This window comes from Camarhynchus parvulus, chromosome 2 (genome assembly GCF_901933205.1).
Source record: "Camarhynchus parvulus chromosome 2, STF_HiC, whole genome shotgun sequence".
NCBI classification, from domain to species: domain Eukaryota; kingdom Metazoa; phylum Chordata; class Aves; order Passeriformes; family Thraupidae; genus Camarhynchus; species Camarhynchus parvulus.
In genome coordinates, this window is record NC_044572.1 from 59,584,992 (window position 1) to 59,604,998 (window position 20,007).

General features: G+C 39.8%; 1 protein-coding gene across 2 annotated transcripts in view; it reads left to right on the top strand.

Annotated features, from left to right (window-relative positions):
* The window catches only part of KIAA0319 (KIAA0319 ortholog), a 56,865-nt gene that overhangs the window by 3,350 nt on the left and 33,508 nt on the right, over positions 1-20,007 (top strand). For both annotated transcript variants that reach the window (XM_030943836.1, XM_030943837.1), the window contains exons 2-3: positions 8,569-8,733; positions 17,421-18,190. In XM_030943836.1, coding sequence (XP_030799696.1) covers positions 8,685-8,733; positions 17,421-18,190 — 819 coding nt within the window. In that variant the 5' untranslated portion in view covers positions 8,569-8,684. The remainder of the gene's footprint in view (positions 1-8,568; positions 8,734-17,420; positions 18,191-20,007) is intronic.

Below are 20,007 nucleotides of genomic sequence, written 5' to 3' on the forward strand. Positions count from 1 at the left end.
TTTTCTGCAGTGTGTGTTATTTTATCACAGGCAGTCACTGGGTTCAATGCTCTAATTTCAGAAGTGCTCAATTAACTTAGTTGATGTTAATACTTATATTTCTTGATCCAGTCTCTGCTAATCAATCTGTGAAGAGCTTGGAAGGCTTTCATAAGTTAGATGCACCTCTAAGTCTGGTTTTATCACACCATAGCATGATACAAAAAACATTACCTAACATCCTAGTGCATCCATTTGACTTCAAGTGTCAGACTGTCATTTCTTCTATTGCACGGTGCTTTGTTCATTAATGAAGGTAGTATTTATCACCTGAAGGCCATAAATCAGAAAGCTTGAATCTCCTGTAAGGGAAGTAGGTTCAGAGAACTTCTACAGTAAAACTTAAATTTTATTGTAGTAGTTTTGCTTTGTCTTTCTCCATTGTCTCTCTACAGTGTTTGCCTTGTGAATGCTATTAGTGCTAGAGTGTCAAAGTAAAATGTAGTCATTAATTTAAGTGCAACAAATTGCACTGGACAATAACATAGACGTTTTTGCAACTCTTTCTGTAGCTAGTGTTGCTTTGGCTGAGGTTACAAACTTGGTTTTTTTGAGACAACCTCATGTTTTATGTGACAGCTGTCCTCTACATTTCAAAGATAGAAATGTCTGCCATTTCCTTTGAAGTGTGATCATCTCTGTTTTCAGCACTTCTGAGATCAGTGTCTGGGGTTCCTGTATAGTATGTTTGAAAATTTGGTCTCCAGTCTGCAAGTACTAGCTTTGATGCTTAGGTAGAGATCATGTTACAAGGAGAGTAATTTTAATTTTTTTTAAGTATTAGATACTAAATAGCAGTATTAACAATTCCAACAGTTCAAGTTATCATAAAAGAGATCATCTAAATCCTGGCACTGACTTAAATGTGGTCATGACTTTTGTTCCATTAAGTTTTTCTTAAAAAAAAAAAGGGCAATATTTAAAGTCTTGACCAATCTGTGAAAACTATGAATCTTGTGGGTTTAATTTGTGGGATTTTTCTCTTCAATAGAGAGAGATATTTTTTCCCTTCTGAAGGTTGAGACTTTTTCAATAATAATAATTACTGTAGTTCAGGAAATGGCACTTTAAGAAAATTTGTCAAAATCGTAAGAACTGCAATTCAATAATGACATTTTGAATCAATTAATTTTTCCTTTTAATTTGAGGATGTAGAATATAAGTGGAAAAAAATTGCTCTTAGTTGCAGCTCAATGCTATAGCAAAGCTTTTTGTAGTTTTAGTATACTCATTTTTGACCTTGAGCAAGTGCAAAATAAATACATTCTTGTGTTCTTTGCATTTATGTGATCCAGATTAAACTATCCATGTGACAATCTTTCTTGCACCTCTCCTTTTAATTTCCTCAAGTTTCTCCAGAATCATCAACCTGCGCTTGCAAACTGTCCCTGAGCTGCACAGAGATGCCTCAGTACCAAGCTGGAGCCTGCTGTGCAGTGCAGCCTGCTGTGTGTAATTGCTTCCTGCCAGAATGGCACTTGAAGGAGCCAGGGACTGAGACCACACGACTTTGTCACACAGGCCTTCAGTCAGCAGCTGGGCAGTAGCAAATTTGGATTCTGCAAATTGAAGAAGATTTCTGCCACCTTCTCTGCAGTTGTACATGTCTTTTTGCAGGCAGTTTGCTAAATCTGGTTTTGCTTTTTCCATCCAAAGCTCAAAACCAACGTTATGTACACCCATTGGATAGTTTTCTTCTGTCACCTGTTTTCCTGTGGGGAAAAAAGTATTTAAATACTAGAAGATAGATAGATAGATAGATAGATAGATAGATAGATAGATAGATAGATAGATAGATAGATAGACAGATTGATTCTGAACTACCCTGCATGGAAGGCTAATGACAGGCTAGATGAAAATCCAGAGGCTTGTTCGTTCAAGCTCTCCCTTTATGGGTCTCACTTAATTTTCATCGTGGAGTACGTATTCGGAGATTGCTTCACTTATCAGTTCTCTCTGTCCTCTATGTGCTTGTGAAAGTGGAAAGCAAATGGAAACTGAGTATAATGTTTTAAAAGAGCTGTCCAACAGTTTGACTGCCTTCTGAAGAGAGGTATTTTGATGTGTCTGGCCTGTTGTGGGGAGAGAAAGGCTCTCAGGTGTTTACTGATCTCTCTCTGTCCTATTAATTTTCCTAAGGCTTAGTTTTTGATTAGCCTTCCCTCCTTGCTGGGCTGTCTGACCTCAGGGCTATGCAAATGTCTGTATTGAAAATTAAGTAGTAATAATCTTGAAACTTGTCAATCCTGACACTAATTATAGTGTTTTTATACCTTAGCAGAGAGTAGTTCCACCATTCATTGGTGGGTTCAAAATCTTTCCTTCCTTGTCAATAGCTCTTCACCCCCATATACCCCTGCTAACTCTCTCAGCTTTTGGATTTCCACTCTTGTTTGCACTCTTCACCGCAGTTGTAATGAATGAAATCTTGTAGAAGATTTCCTGAGATCTCGTAGGATAAAATTGCTCTTTCTGTGCAGCACTGCTCTTTCCTCTTTATCTGGCTGTTTGGTGTCACTTAGCAGTTGACAGAGCTGTGGTTACCAGTGGAGCTAGTTGAGCACGTATCCAATCCAGCTGAACATGGCAGAACATATTCAGCTATTCAGTTTGTTGTTTTATCACCATTACTTTGCTGTTTGTGCCCTGGACCTGACTGAGGAAATTGATACAGAGTTGGGATGTAATACCAATCTAATGTCAGCCTTCACTAAGACCTGCGGGAGACCCTCTTAATAAAGCAGAGAGACATTTGCAATTATAGTTATATCTTGCAGCTGCAATAACATTCCATCAAAAGTCATGGTTTTATTTTCAAGTATAGGTACGTATTGTTAGCAAATTTTGTGAGAGGAAGGTGACTTTGCACAGGTTATAAGCATTGATGACTCTGCAATACCTTCCACATCTGCTGAAGGGCTTGAAAATTATCTCCTTTATTTAGATGCCTAACTTGGGGCAGTTTTGATGATGTGTGTTCAGACAACAAATGTTATTGTTAGAAGTCCTGGTGGCTGCACGTGTCCTGAGTATTTCTCTCTGTTACTAGGGACAAATGCTACTGGCATGAAGTTTAATTTTCTTTCCTTCTACAGTATTTATGCAACGTTAATGCTCAGCTTTAAGTAACTATCTCAGGTACTAATGCAGGTACCATAACTGATAAAATAACTAATTTGAGTTCTTCATGAGAGGTGCAATTCCTGAAGGATTGTTTTGGACTACACTTAATAGAAATGCTGACAAATATGTGTGTATGTGTGTGTGTTTATGTGTATAGAAACTTTCATTAAGTGTGGTTATATGTTAATTTACTCAGCCAGCTTTATAAAGGAAGTGCTGTCAGTTCAAAAATAGGGATTTGCTTTACTGTGGCATGCGTTTCACATGCTGTTTCAGTATTTCTTTTGGCATGTTCCCTAGCTGTGCTAGTGACCAAAAGCGCAAGCAGGCAAGGATCTCCTGCCTGCCTTTCTCACTGATGTCAGTGTGGTTGGGCCCAGTGTTCAGGCCCCTCATTCTCCTGGAGATTTCTGCTGCCAGGCAGTGCACTCTGACTGCCTTCATGCCACCATTTGTCCCTGTCCCTGATTTTGTTGGCATGCAGGGATTCTGCTACACCTTCTGTGGAGTGCCAGCGTACTACCTTATGCTCTATTTGCAGTTTCACAGCCGAAGGATTTGAATGTGCTCCCAGACACAGGTAATTCAGTCTGTACACGTTCTTACTGCTAATGGCCCTGGCCTAATTATGTGTAGGATGTGGCGATATAGTTCTGCTTGGCTGACCCCTTTCTCTCTCTATGGGAGAAAATTACTTGAGTCTGCATTAAAGCTAAGGTGAACTAAAATGCAGAGTGAGATTTGGTGTGGAGGAGAAGAGGAATATGGAGGTAATTCCTTTCCTTGGAAATCTGTTGTAGTTCATGTGTTATCTAATAAAAGATATTGTGGTCCTAATCAGCGACTGCATATGTTTAAAAGGTCATGGAGTTAAAATGTTTGTATAGAGGGATCAGTTCAGACTTTTTCCTTATCCTGCTGGCTAGAGCACTGCCAAAAGCTGCCAGCTGGAACAGAAAAATACAGTTTTCAGAGTAAGGCTTGTATAATACATACCTGTTGCTCAAGGCTGCCATCCCTCTTCTAGCTAAGAGTGCAGGTCAGACTTGAACTTTTAAGAGCAAAGAAATGCCAAAGTAATTACCAGCAATGCTGTCTGCTTGTGTTGTTATAAAAATAACAGGCTTTGTGTTATATATGAAGGATAGAGATTCAGCTAGCAAATTAATCTCATGGCCTTAGTTATTTTTAATTGTTGGGATCTCAGGGCTGGCCACCTTAAATTTTAATGTGTCTTGTGTTTGTGTGATAAAACTTGCACTTGTGTGGAACAGAAAAGTATCATGGGGAAGATAAGAGGAGCACTGCATGCACACACTGCAGCACTGTTTACTGTTTTAACAGTTTAAGAAGGCACACAGTGTCTGGTAGCTTTGTTCTCATCTGTGGGTCAGAAGCTGTGCACTGAATTGTGACTGGGTGTGCTTTGTGTCTGAGCTTGATCCTAATATCAGGAAGCACAAGCTAGTGTTGCAGTGAATGGGCACTCTTTTATTGTGTCGAAATTAAACATCAATAGATGTGGAGCCACAATGGAGCATGGGAGGACACAGTGCTGCTTTTGTGCATTCTCTGTATCCTCACATGGTGTGTCCCATCAGGATTCAGTGAAGATTGTACATGTGGTCCAAAGTCTAGCATTTTGCAGCTTTGTTAAGTCATGTTTTCTTAATATAAACTAAGAAACAAAAAAAAAAAGCCAAAACAAACCCCAAAAAATCCCTAAAAACACAAACAAACAACAACAACATAAATCAAACCAAACAAAAATCCAAACAAACAAAACACCCAAACCAAAACAAACAGCCAAATCCACGACCCTTTGCTTCAGGAACTTTTGTTTCTGAACCCGGGACAAGTAACATTAGAAAAGTCTGGATCATTTGCACCATCTTTCAGTGTTTTTCTTAATGTTGCTAAAATGTGGACTATCATGTCAGTGTTGCTATCATGTGGAACTGTTCTATGGCAAAAAGATACTGCTACTTGTCTCTTTTTAATGACAGTGAGATTGTAACACTGGCCTTGCAGAGGAAAAGGCCTGTAAAATAAATAAAATATTTTTCCGCCTCTGGTTGTGGTTAATTTTTACCTTGTGATGTTCTGATACCAAGCTTAATGCATTTTTCCTTAGGCTAAAGAACTAAAAGTCTCTCTTAGGCATCTGGTCCATTTGGCTGTTTCTGGGAATGAGTGAAGGTTACAGCAAATGCACAGTATCTCAGAAACCTTTATCTGCATTCTTCTGCAAATCGTGATTTTTTTGTGGCTAACAACTTTTCCAAGTCTAGAAAGATTTCCATAGAAACAAGAAAAAGGCTGTATGTGAAATTGTGATCTTACCATAGTAATCTCTTCTATCCCTCCAGGATGAAGGATTTGGGGTTTGTGCTAATAAGATGGGGATATTTAGTAGGAACATAGCATACTTTTGCTACTCTGTTTTTTTTCTCAAAATCCACAGGAACGTTTCAAAAACCATTGAAAGATGAAGCCTGTAAAAATTGTACGCTCTGTATATCTTTCTGGTTTAGTTTGAGTGTCTGAAATAAAGCACCAAATAAAAATAGTCACTTTGAGTAATTTGTTAGAATAAATGTACATGGGCTAGTGTATGCTGCTGGATTCAGCTTAAGGAAAGGCTTAAGAAGCCATCTCTTTTCAGCTAGAGATCCCTGTCTGCAAAACTGAGCTCTGGATAAATAGACTTTCTCATGGTGAGGGTGACCATATACTGGCAGATTGTCCAGGAAGTTTGTGGAGTCTCCATCTTCGGAGATACTGGATCTGTCTGGACGTGGTCCTTGGGAGCCAGCTCCAGGCTGCCCCACTTGAGCTGGGGGGTGTGGATAAGGTATCTTACAGAAGTCCCTTCTAACCCCAACCATTCTGTGGATGGATTGTGTTAATCTCCATAGTACATTTCAGTGTGAAATTAAGCAATTCCATTCACTTCACCTTTACAGTGAAATCAAAATACAAGGCTCCATGTTGTGGGACCTTCAGGACTGACACTTTCCCTCTTGTGCAGAAGTGCTCATTTCTCTTCAGTTGCCAATGATGCTGTACCCTGACCTTGCTCGGTGGCTATTTCAATGGCTGCATAAGTGGAGCATTTAGAATGACTTGGCTTAAAGAAAAGAACTTTTGATCTTTTTGTCTGCTACAAAACTAAGATTATAATATATGGAATATATTATAGTATATTAATAAGGTTATAGTTGATGGAAGGACAGAAGACCAATTAGGTAATGCAAGACAGAAAAAAATGGCCCTGTTGCTGAAAATTGTGTATCATAGAAGTAGTACCTGGAAGCATCCAGACAACCTTTTACCCTTTCTTAGGTCAAGCCTTACTAAATTTGCTACAGAGGAGCACAGCTCCTCTGCTGGGAATTGCTTTCTGAGAGAACATCTAACTACAGATATTAAAATAGCATCATCTTAGGAGCAGTATAATGTTGTGTGTTTGGTTTTTTGGGGGTTTTTGTTTGTTTGTTTGTTTGTTTGGGTTTTTGTTGTTGTTGTTGTTATTTTGGGTGGGTTTTTTTTGGTGATCAGAGATAATTTTTCTAATTGTGCACCATAGGAATAGGTTGGGGGACCAGCTTACTCTTCACTAAGGCAGCTGCCTTAGGAAGGACATTTTGTTTTATGTTGGATAGAACAAAGGTCACAGAAGTTAAGTATCAGGCTTTTGGAAAGTTAGTAATAGTCTCTCCTAGTTTTACAGGGAGCTTTCCCAAAGCCTTATCTTTTTGCACTTGGGACAGTCCTTGCTCTAGTCATGTTCTGTAGTCATTTTGTTTGTGTTTTGAGCAAAGTTCGTGCTTGTACCATGGGCTTGAGGAGAAATTGTCAGAGTCCAGTATTCTTTGACCAGGCTCATATGTGTAGAGCATGCAATGTCTAATATCAGATTTAATTATTTGGACTTATTGTGACATGGGATTTCTGATTTAGTGAAGCAATACAAAGTATGCTGAAATCACAATGCAAATATCCATTATACCTGGCAAAATGGAGCAGTAGCAATATACAGTTTTATCTGAATACCAATATGATCCCCTTCACTGATTTTAATAATCCCAGCATCACAGCATCCTCTGTCACTGGAATGGGACATGTGGGTTGAAGCTAGCTCAGGCCCATTGCTGTCTATTCAATTTTTTTGTTAGTTGTTTAGTTTTTATGCTCTGTATCAGGTTAAGCCACCTATTCACTTGGCTTGTGCTGGTCTGGCTTCCTCAGGGAGGCAGCCACACTCTTTAATGAACTAACTGGGGGAAATATTTATTCCATCAGTTGATCCACTCAGCTTTTGATAGAACTCCTAACATCTAAAACAAACATCTGGTCCCTTTTGTCATGAGATAAATACATGTCTTGCTTTGCAAAAGCTGTGGTCAGTCACAGAAGTGCAAGTTGTAGATCAGAGTCCAGTTGTTTGTGTGACTTAGAGACATGCCACCTATAAAGGATCCCTTTTCAGAGAGCAAAAGTCCAACTGCTGAGCTGCTAGGGTTTCTACTCTAGATCAGTCAGCTGTGGCTTGTCTAAGTAACTTACTTTTCCTTTTGCAAGGGAAAAAACCTAGGCAGTTTTTCATCATATAAAATTATGTGTGGCAAGGAATCTGCCAAGAGCAGCCAGTTGGCAGCATTTCTATCACATGTAGCTATAGGCAGCTGAAATATGAATGTCATGTAATGAATGTGTGATACTCTGCCTTGAGAAGGGCTGTTCACTGAAAAAAACCACTATCTGTGTTTTCATTTACAGAAGTGTTTCTTGGTCAAGCATCCTTTTAGGATCCTTTATGTGGGGAGAGTTTAGCTAAACTGGTTTTTTTGTTGCATGAGTCTTGCATGAGTAATGTTGCTTTGAACTATTCATTCCTTACATCTATTTGTTGCTCAGGATACCTTGGAGAATTTAGTGTCCTGACAAGGAATGTCTCCCTAGAAATTCTGGAGTATTGTCTGCTTGCATTGCCTTGATAGCTGGGAAAGAATAGCTTGAGCCCTGCCTCAAAAGCTGACTTAACACTGCATGGATTTTAACATGGAGAATGCTGAATGGAGATTCCTTGGTTAAAAGTACCTGCTAGTTTGAAGTCACAGCTAAACCAGGGTCTGGATAACTGCAGACAGAGTATTTGTGGGCTTTGAGGTACTGGAGGCCAAGAGTGCAAATATTTCTGGGGTGTTTCTGTATCTCTAGAGAAAGAAATTTTCAGGTGGGTAATTTGTGCTGTATCTTCAGCATGCCTGATCTACTATGTCATCCATCAAGAAATCGAGAAGTAATGATAAAGCCTGCATGTCACCTGTCTATTGTGTTTAACTGTGACATTTTAATTAATGCTCACATCTGACTTATTTTTTCCTGTGCTGTCTGTTTCAGTGCTTGATGGCCACAGCAGGGCACTAAACAATATTAGAAAAAAAACCTAGCATTAAGGCCTATAATTCCCACACAACTGGCTGGAAAAGTGGTTGTCACTGCCTTCCTGGTGCAGCATGGCATTTGGACCTGGTGTGCTCTGCCTGTTCCTATGGACAATAACAGGTAGGAGTACTTCTCCTGTGTCTGAATCATCCAGATAGTACAAGTGAATTAAATACTCCTGGAATGTGTATACAGCTGTGAAATAAATATGAGTAAGGCAAAAGTTGGGAAATCCTGTGATTCCTCAGTTCAAAAAGCTTTGGTAAGTTACAGCTTCATAAGTCACAATGGAGGAAGGCAGTTGTGAGTAGATGTTTGAAGCCAATTTCAGCCGGCTGTTTTGGGGGAGATGCATGAGGCAAGAGTCGGTGGTGGGAGAGTTCAAAGAGTTTTCCCTCTTTTTCACTTGCAGAAGAGCGATTGAAGAATAATGTGTTGCTTGCATTGTGAGCTACATTTTTATTCTGAATTTTTATATATTAGTAGCATGAGTACACTGGTTCACATCTCTCATCTCATCGTACTCTCTACAAACATATCTATCCTTTCAAAAAACACAGGAAAGTCCTCTAAGTTTCTGCTTCAACCTCAGGAATAGGTAATTTATTTCCATAAGCAGACCGATGAAGAATAATAATTGATACTGCCTCTGTCAGAGAGAGACTTAATCTGGTACAGGTAGTTTTGGTATGGCAACTGAAGAAAAAATATATTAAGTGGGGTTTATTTCCTTAAAAAATATTGTTTGAATTCTATCTGTGGTGGTACTGGTAGTATCCATATTAGCAGAAATTGAGAAAATAATGCACCACTGTCTGGCTCTTACTTCTTGTAGTATAAACAGAATGGGCTGTTTCCTGAGGGAGAGACTTGCTTAACGTGCTGAAGCTTAAAATGACTGCTGAATTTGGAAAAGTTGGATGAAAGGGGATGGATATTAGCCTACAGCTGAGGGGGATAGTCATTACCTATGTCTGAGCTTGTAGGTGGTGTTTGAGGTAGTCATCAAGATCACCATGAGGATCTCATAGTGCCAAGCTTTTTGAAGAGAGCATGGAGCTGAGTTTTTGGTTGCTGTAGTGAAGAAGTGTGCCTTTTGTAAATAAAATTCTCTCCTATGAGATACTGAGTACCTGCTGTAGGGTCTATGCTAGCATCTTAAAAAAAAAATCCACAGCAACTTCAGCAGAAGACAGTAATATGCAGTAAATACTGAAATTTGCCTGTAGAGAATGTCACAGTTTCATGCTTGTGATAATACTGTTAATTGTTAGCAGATTAGAACATCTTCCACATGCATATAGGAAGTTATCTGTTTTTAGATGCAAATTTGCTATGCTTTCTTGGCTTATCAGAGAACAAGACCGTTGCTCTCAAAATGCTGGCTGTATTTCAAGCCTCCACCTGTATCTCAACTACCAGTTCACAGTGTTTAGAGGATAATATAACCTAATAGCTCATATTATTTTAGTAAAAATGTTAGTATTTATTTCCATCTCAGTAATTTGCAGTCTTTTTAATAAAATTAATATTAAATTAATCTGGGAGGTTCCTGCTAATTTCCAGGATGTGTTTCCTACAATGTATCAGTAAATGCTTACCTCTTCTAAATCAAAAGGGCTTCTTTTCAGTGCAGGCTTTAAGGTGAACTCACTGGCACTCAGGAATTTGCTAGATGTTCATTCTGCAGGTTTTTTCTGCACATGAACTTGTGCTTTTAAAGGCTACCTTTTCTTAAAAAAAACTCAGGTTATCTCAACACTTGTTTTAATTTAAGATAAGGAGAAGACTGACTTAATATAGGAAAGAAAGTCCTGATACTCTATCACTGAGAGAAGAGAGAAACAGCCTCACTGATGAATAATGTTCGAAGGATATTGAAAAATATGCTCTGGTTCATTAAAAAAAATTGAGGTGGGCTCCTCTGTCCTGTTTAGGTGATGTTTGTTTAGTTTTATTTTGTGCATGATAGTTTTTGACTAATAGTGTTTTACTGCTTTTAATGAATGTGTGGGTTGACCTTTGCTGGCTGCCGGGTGCACAGCAAGTCACTCTATCACTTCCCTTTCTCAGCAAGATAGGAGAAAAAAATAAGATTAAAAACTCCGTGGACTGAGATTAAGACGAGTCATGTCTCGTTCATGTACCAGTTACAGTCAAGAGGTGGCAAAACTTGACTTAGTGGAATTTATTTAATTTATTGTCATTTAAGCAGAGCAGGATAATGAGAAGTAAGAACTACTATAAAACCACCTTGCCCTCACTTCTCCCATCTTTTTATATTCAACTTTATTCCCAATTATTCTTCTTTCCGTGAGCAGCTCAGTGAGTCAGGGAATGAAGGTTGGAATTACTTCATAATTGCTTCCACTCTGTTGCTTGTTTTACCTCACACCCTTTCCCTACTCCAGTATGAGGTCTTTCCCATAGGCTCGAATTCTTCAAGAACTACACTACCATGGGTTCTTTTCACATGAAAGTCCTTCAGGAACAAGCTGTTCCAGTGTGGATCCCCTGTGGGGTCACAGGTCCTGCTGGAAAATGTGTTTCTCTGCAGACTCCTCTTCATGGGCTTGTGGTTCAGGCCAGGAGCCTGCTGGGTTTTCCAAGGGTTCACAACTTCCTTCAGGGCTTACCTACCTGGTTTGAGGTGGCGTCCTCCATGGGCTTTAGGGGTAGGTGTCTGCTTCAGTGTGAATCTCCATGGACCACAGCAGGACAATGAAGCAGTGAATCACCATTGTTGTTACCACAGCTACAGGGGAATCCCTGCACTGGCACTAGAGCACCTCCTACCCCTTCTTCACTGACCTTGCTGTATACAGGATGGCTTTTCTCACATTTTCTTACTCCTCTCTCCTGCCTGCTGCACTTGTGGCAGACTTTTTGCCTCTTTGTAAAACCTTATCACAGAGGAGCTGCCACCATCCATTTGGGTCAGCCTTGGCCAGTTGTGAGTCAGTCTTGTAACAGGTTCTGTCCTGACATGGGGCATTTTCTGGTGTCTTCTCACAAAGGCATTCTGGCAGTCCATTTCCTCCCACCTCCAGCTACCAAGATGTGCCACATAAACCTAACTGATAGAGATATCCATCACTGACTAATGTGCATGCCTCTCAGGAGGCTTGAGCTGAGTGTAGCAATAGGTATGAGTGGGTACCATGCCTCTGTCGCTCAACATCTCATGCGTTTTGGGTGATTGATTTCCAAAATCTTTGGATACAGCTCCTCATTTATCCGTATACATATACATTTATCCATATCCATATATCCTTAGTGTGTTTATAATGTTGTGTCAGTTTTTTGAATCCATTCATTGATGAGAGCAGCATATATTGAAACACATTTCAATTATTCTGACCATTAATTAATGTTTTTTTTCTGATGTATCAATTTCTTTTTTCTCTATAAGAGAGAAGAGACATTGTTCTCAGCACAGAAAAGTGAGTTTACTTTGCAACTGGGAGTCCAGTATCTTGGAAGCAATTAAGTCTAGCTCTCATCTTGAGCAGGCATATTTAATTTGGCATTTGAAGCAGACCTTGCAAATACTGCTGTTAAAATGCATTTCTGCAAATATTATGAATAGCATTCTCATGGCTGACTCTTGGTTTTGTCATATTGTGTGCGTGTGTTGTGTGCTTTGTTTTGAGATTAGCCGCTCCAACAAAAATATAAACAGCAATTACCAGGTAATTGCAGTCATAGGTGTTGTGTCATCTAGTCGCCTGTTTTCAAATCCACGTAGCCCAGATGTAGATTATATGGCCTCCCATATTCCTTGATAGCCTTCGCCAATGTCCTTTTCTTTACTCTAGCAGAAGGTGTTTCTAAATATATTACAAGCCCTCAATTTTCAACACATTTCATTACTACTGGTCTGGGACTTTGAAAAAGATTAATACCTTTTTCTTCCTACATGTCCGACATGTAAAGCCCAGGCCAGGAGTGTCAAGGAACACTTTATGATGTGGGTGTGCCTTTGGAAAGACAGTGGAGCCACTGCCCTGGGGTCGTGGTGCATTCTTTGTTACTTATACTACCATGCCTAGATGTTCTAGTGTCCTGGTTCATGCAGGTCTTTCCAGAGATACAGGATGGTGTAGTGCTTGATTACAATCTCTGAGATCATAGTGAGTTACACCATATGCCAGGTTAGTTCATGTTGTCCATGCCTTCATTGGAAGTGGTCTGGTATTTCCTTGTGGAGGGATGCAATAGTTGCAGCTGTACATCTACCCTTCTTTATTCTTATTCTTTTTTTCCCCCTTCTTTTTAAATAGCACTTAGTTGGTTTATCAGTGACAAACAGGGATGATGACAATTGAGGGAATGAAAACAATAGTTGGAAAGGATCATCAGACCCACTGAACTAATTATGATGCCTTGACAGATTCTGGACAAAAGAAGCGTGAAGGCTGCTGTAATGACCATAAAGGCTTTGCAGATCATTATTTGCAGATATTTACTAGATGTTTACTGTTGATAGCCTTTGTTGTCGCATATGCATCTGTGTTTAAAGACCTGAGAGACAACCTCAGGGCAGCCTGAAGTAAAAGAATGAAAATGCTTTCATGGTATGCAGAGATGTTAGCTGCTGCTAGAGGAACCAATGCAGTGACAGTTCAGATGTTGAAATGTTCAGATGTCAGTGATACTGCTTTTCTGGTTTTAAGGACAGTACCCTCAGTAGGGCATTACCAAAGCTGATTGAGTATAAGCCTTTTTCATAATTTATGATATGAAGTGTGCTTTGCAGGGGTTTATAGCTCTGCTGTGGAAATTATCTCTAGCTTGAAAATTGGAATTTTAATTTCTCCTCTTAGATAACTGTAACTAAAATGAAAAACTTACTTTAATTTTGCTTCAAGAAACTTATCAAAATTGTTTCAGTGTGTTATAATGGTAGTAGGAAAAAAACAAAACTTAATTTTTACTGGTGCGATGTCTTTCATCTCAAAATTCACCAAATCAGGTAAAAGTTACTTGAATAGATTTAAAAAAAGATCACTAAGCCTAAAACCAGAACAGAACTAGTTTGCTGCTAAAAGAGAGTAGATGGAGCATATGGCAAGAAAAAAGGGACAATCCTACTCTTCCTGTAGCAAACTGATACAGGATCCTCCACGCTCAGGTAGTTGAGAGGCTTTTAGGCTGTGAGAATAATGTGCTATGTAGGCTCTCAATGTTGTGCTGCCAGCAAAAAGGTAGTGGGATTCTGGTCAAATGTGACATTTCTTGGTGCAACATCTGAATCTGAGCTTTTCTCTATTACTGTACATTTCCTCTTGCCACTTCTTTCTGCTTCTTCTTACAGTGCTTGCTGCTGAGGAAAGCAAACAGAGTGGATAGTTCTGCTGGGGTGATGAGCTGTGATGACCTCAGTGTTAGCACACAGTCAATTTTCTACTGACTGACTAAAAAATTCTTGCCGGCAAATCTTTCAAGTGTTCATGGCTGTATGGTTTCCATGTCCACTTGAGGAATGGTCTCCAGCCAGCTGCAACAGGGGGACAATTATATATCAGACACAGAGATGTGTTCCTGATGGGCTCCTGACATCAATGTACTCATGCTCCAAGATGTGAAGGAGCAGAAGTGTGAAGCTCAAAGAAACGTGTGGATGTTCCCTCATTAAAGGAGTGAATCTCTTTAAAATGAAACTGTATTCCACACTGTGACTCTCTTAGGATTTTGGTAGGAGATACAGGTTGGTTTTTTTTTAATGGTAACCATCTTGCCTGACTAGGTCTCTGGATATGTCAGTGTTGTCCTGCTGTAGTATGTAACAGGGTGCAGCTAAGAGGAAGGGAAACACTTTGCTTGCAGAAGTTTTAGGCTTTTGATTCATGTTCCAGAGGGTTTTGGGGGCTTTTAATAAAGGGAATCAGTCTTTCTATTGGTAACTTGAATTAGTTCTTCTGAAACAGAATTGCATGAGGCTGGGTTTTGCCATTAGTGGTTGGAGTAGAACAGAGGTTTAATACCTGAGATCAGTTTACTAAAATAAAATAGTTGTGCTATGATCTCACACAGTGGGTAGTACTGTGGCAGATAAAAATGTTACTAAGTGACCTTTCATATTGCACACTTTCAGTAAATTTTCTGTAAATAAGAGACCTCTCTATCTCTGAGTCCACTGCAGACTAGAGATGAGATGTAGGAGAATATGAAATTAGGGATCAGATCAAGTTCACTCTAAGTAGATCTTACATATTTTTCATGTTAAGTGGACACACCCAGTATAAGGCCAAAAGAGCTGGATAAATTCATCCTTTCTTGCACACCTACTGCTACAATTCAACTCAGGTGTAATGCTAGATAAAGCAAGATGAAACTTCCATTACTTTCAGATTTTTTTTGCTCCTTGTTGGGGTGAAACCAAGGCCTTTTCACATTTGCAAAAGCAGGTAGCCAAGGTTTGTGGCTAGGTTGCGTACTTGGGAAAATCTAGGTTCAAAGTCATGTATCATCTTAGGAATGTGCTGGACAAGTTTCTCTCTATGGTTAAAGAAGCACCATGAATTTTGAGGGATGTTGACTCTGCAGTGTGATAACTGATGTGTCAAACTGAACATGGTGTAGTGAGATTTGAAGTTGATTGAGGACTCCTCAGGTTAGAGCTGTGGAGTGTCCCAGTTGTGTAGGCCTGTCTCTTAAGCAAGAACTATTGGTCATTCTGTTCTGAGCAAATAAATAGCGAAACCTTCAGTTTGTTGTTTTTTAAGCATACTCTTCACTTTCTGTTTCAGGAATAAGTTAAAGATGGGGGGGGGGGGTGATGAAAACAGCCATCAAAGGAGCTTTTTGGCCCACATTAATAGTGCTGTTCCTAAAGTACTCATTGTAATGATTTGTTACTGACCTGATATTACACATTTGCACAGAGTCATGTTTCTGTTTTCCCTTTTTAAAGACCTGCTACTCATCTCTCTACTGATTTATGGGATTAACTAAATGCATTTGTGTTGCAAAAAGACAGAATGGTTGAATGGGATGCCTGACTCTTCATTTTAACTCAGAGTTTTTCTGGCTCCCCTGTTCTAAGTTGTGCAGACAACTTAAATGAAAGACTTGTGATGGCAATTCTGAGTCTCTGCCACTGTCTTATGTTCTTGGAGGTAAAAGGGAATGTAGAGAAAATGTTTATATGCAGTGTAACAGAAAAAAAATGCAGAAATCTTGAGCATCTTCTGGGTACTGATAAGGATACTTGATGTTTGGGCTGTATAAGAATAGGATAGGTTAAGTGCATGTTTCCCTGGATAGATTTTTTTCACTGAAAGTGTAAAGTGGAGCAGTTGACAGCATCCTAGCTCTGCGTGAAGGAGCAGCTGCAGTCAGAAAAACAGTACTTGAAGCTCTTTATCCTTTTTGTCAGCTTCCTACTCAGCTATACTTATTTGCATATCATCAATCTTCTTTAAAATTTGTTTCGTTTCATGTTTTTCCTTACCCCACCCAGCCAGCTCTGCAAAACCATCATACCATCTTGCCCACCCTATCCCTCAGTATATGGTGCAATTTTTTTTGTCTGATTTGTTTGTTTTTTTTTTGCATTGAACTAACCTACTTTGCAAGCTTTACGTTCTTCCCAGACAGTTTGTTTCCACACATATGTTTTGATAGCTATATTCAGACTATGTATTGTGAAGGATGTGCTGCAGTTCAGCCCAGATGAGGTGGTGGGAACTGTAACATGGTGCTGGAGAATCTCTGCATCTCATATTCTGACCTAACCCCTATTGCCAGCCTATTCCTACTCCTTGATTTCATTTTTCCTGTTGTGAATAATGAGGTACAAAGCGAGCAAAGTCAGCTTTGTCTTCCATTCCTGTGTTAGCTCCGCAATGGGGGCATCTTTATTTTTATTCATTGAGATAGCAATTCCAGTTGAAAACCAAAGAGAATAATTTTCTGCCTTTACTCAACTTTCTTGAAACATAATCAGATTTTAGGGAGAAGAATTATGAAGAGCAGTTATAAGCAGGGAAAAAACACCTAGAAAAGATGTTAAAAATGGACTGGAATATGTAATATGTTGATTAATGCTTTTTTTGACCATTTCACACTCAGTCTTTAAGGTGCTGTGAAAATAATTCTGATATCATGGTAAAAAAAATTCAGCTTTACTGGAAATGAAGAAAGGAGCTCCATACTGGGGCAAGCTCTTAGGTTTTCACATGAACTTGTGGGTAAAGCAGCAGAAGTTTGAGAAATTGATCCAGGTTTTATATTAAGACCAGTAAGTATGTTGGGGTGAGGAACTCTTCATGACATTCAGATGAGATGGCAAATCTTTCTCCTATTTAGAGTTTTGCTCCCTTCTCCCTGATTGGTGAAAAAATGACATGCTACAGCATCTTGTTTGAGTTTTGTTTTAGAACATGTTTCTAAAGATCCCAGTAGGAGCATGCTGTGGAAGTAATGGAGGTACCACATGGTTTTGAGTGTTTTTTTGTTTGGTTTCGTTTTCTTGTTGCTGTTTTTTTTTATTCTCTGCTCTTTTCTTGTTTTTAAGTGTTGGCCACTTGCTTTCATCTCTATGTATTTGAATTTGTAGCACAGGAGTAAAGCATACTTCTGCAAAATATGTCAAGGTCCTACACTGGAAAATCCTTCAAAGTACAAATATTACTGGAAAGAGACATGCTTAAAAAAGGTAGTGGTGATGTTAGTGAAAGGAAATGAGCTTTTTTATACAGGATACCACGTGTCTCTATCTTGAAAGCTATTTATGGTCACAGTAAACTATATTATGACTTGGATGTAGTGCTGTGCCTTATGTGTTGGTGGTGTTGTTGCAGGTTCCAGTTGTGAGCAGTGCAGAGAAGGAGCCACCTACTCAGGTGCAGTAATATCTCCCAACTTAGAAACCACTAAAATCATGCGAGTTCCTCACGCTTTGTCCGTGTCCGACTGCATCGCAGCGTGCTGTGACCTCTCCGGTTGTGACTTGTCCTGGATGTTTGAACGGCGCTGTTACATTGTCAATTGCCAACACAAGGACAATTGTGAACCTAAAAAAATTGAAACTGTCAAGTCCTACCTTACCTTTGTGCTGAGGCCTTCTCAGAGGCCAGCCTCACTACTGGGGCTTGGGCAAGTGATCCCAAGCATGGTCCACTCTGTGGGACTCCAGAATGAGCCATCAGAGGAAGTGAGTAGCCTGAAGAAGCTGTCTCTGCTTGGCAAAGATCCCAGCCTTGAGGAGATACCTGAATACATTGATGATTATAAAGAGTTGGAGCAGGACCCCTTTCAGGTGGGCATCAAACATGAGCAGAAGGACAGTATGGATTATGCTGACTGGGGCCTGATAGTGGCAGGTGAAAATGGCTTCAACACTTCCATGGGTGATGATGGAGATAACCAGGAAGATTTTGCTGAAAAGAAAGGGGTGGCTGGGAAGGTGGAAAGCCTTCTGAATAAAAACAGCTCTGAACTGATTTCCATCAATGAACACCCCACAGAGAGGTCGTCCCCGCTGGAGATTACACCACTCCCTGGGAAGACATTTGAAAGGGAAGCAGCTGTTCCACTCCTTGCACAACCTGAGGATGCTTTGCAAAAAGAGGTATGTTTGCCCCTAAGGAAGCAGGCTATGGTGAGGCTACTTGGCAATTATTTTAGTTTCCAAATCTTTGAAAATCTTAGGTTATTGCTTTATAATATTACAACTCTCAAATGACTTACAGTCATGTTACTGTGTAGAAGAGGCTGAAGGGAATAGGATTGTCTTCAGAGGCAGGTGAATCACTAAAGGACTTTTTCTTTTTTTTTTTTTCATCAGATGATAAGGAGTAAAGTTCCCTTTAGGGCACTATGAGGTTTCCTTGAAATTGTATAAATGAGTGAACCTGGACCTGGTGTTATAGTGTTACAGTGGTCTTCCCTTCTGACCCCTGATGACTCACTGGAAGAAGTTAGCAGAGCAGTACTAGTAGACCCTCTGGTATCCAAAGGCCAGGATCAAGAAACATAAGCTCCTCCATCAATAAAATTAGGCCTGCTTCATGGGTTTCATGCTACTAATGCACAGTGGTGTTACAGGTGTAAGTGCTGAGTTAATTTTTATAATGCTTTTAAAACATGAGAGGGGCATGGAACTTAAGGAGGGATGATAGCGGTTTTGGACCATGATATGCAGCAGGATAAAGTGGATAAGGTGTTTCTGTTCTCAGAATCCTTGAGTCTGATAATTAGAAAAATAAGTTAATTACCTAAAATCCAATACGTAAGTCAGTATAAGTAATGTGCACCTGTTCTCTGTTTACGTCAGGTTCACCTGTTCTCTATTTATGCCAACTAGTTTGATCAGTTGAGATTCAAGGGGTCTTGGTTTCTTAATAACAGGGTGGGTTCAGCTGGAAAGTTTAAACAGGCTGTAAATTCAGCATTCCCTGGGTTTGACTCCCCTTGCCAGAGGAAAGAGGAAATTGATCCGTTTTAGCTGACTTGCTCTAAATACCGCAAGGTTTTGTAACTAGCAAGTATCTCTTGCTGTAAAAATGGTAATTTATTGCTCTTACTGTAGGGAAGTAAAATGCAAGCAAATAAGAAAGTTGCATGAAATCTGTGACAACTGCAGTTCTGGGAGGGGATGACTGATGTGTGGAGAGCAGCAAGTCATAAGAAACAGATAAAGACTTCAGGTAACTGGAAGGAACCTCCTATTAACAGCCCTGGTCCTCCTGGTGGATTTAAGACACCCCAATACCTACTGGGAGGGCAAGAGAGCAGGGCAAAAGCTGTGCAGAAAGTTTCTGAAGGTCGTTGATAACTTCAAGAAGGTTATTGGTTTGAGTTGCTTCCAGGAGTTGAGAAGGAGAGACTCTGCTGGACCTCACCCTTGCAGGAAACAAAGGATTGGTTAGGGATGCAGACATGAGGTAGAAGCTTCTAAGAGGGGCAGGAATAAATAAGCGAGGAAGCAGGGTCACAACCATGGGCTGCAGTAGAGCAGTCTCTGGCCTGTTGTGGGATCTGTTTGGAAGAATTACAAGGAAGATTGCCCTGGAGTTAAGTGGGGGCCATGATAGCAGGCTGCTTTTTGAGGACCATCTCCTGTACAGTCAAGGTAGCCTGTGACTTGTATGACTGACTAAGTTGGTCTGGAGTGTATTGGCATAAGTGAGAAGAGATTAGAACTCATTTTCATGTGTATGGAAGAACACTTGACAACAGAACGAGTGCTGTGGCAAGCTGAAAATTAGGTATTGCTTCTGCAAGCAGAACTGATGATGGGAGACTTGTTTTTAAAAGTTCCTTCCATGCACACTTCAAAATGAGCATAATTAACATGGGGGTGTAGGTGAGAAGAGTAGATATTGGTTGTTTTTTTCTTAGTATGCAAAAAGTATGTATATATGTACATATGAAGAGAATTATATC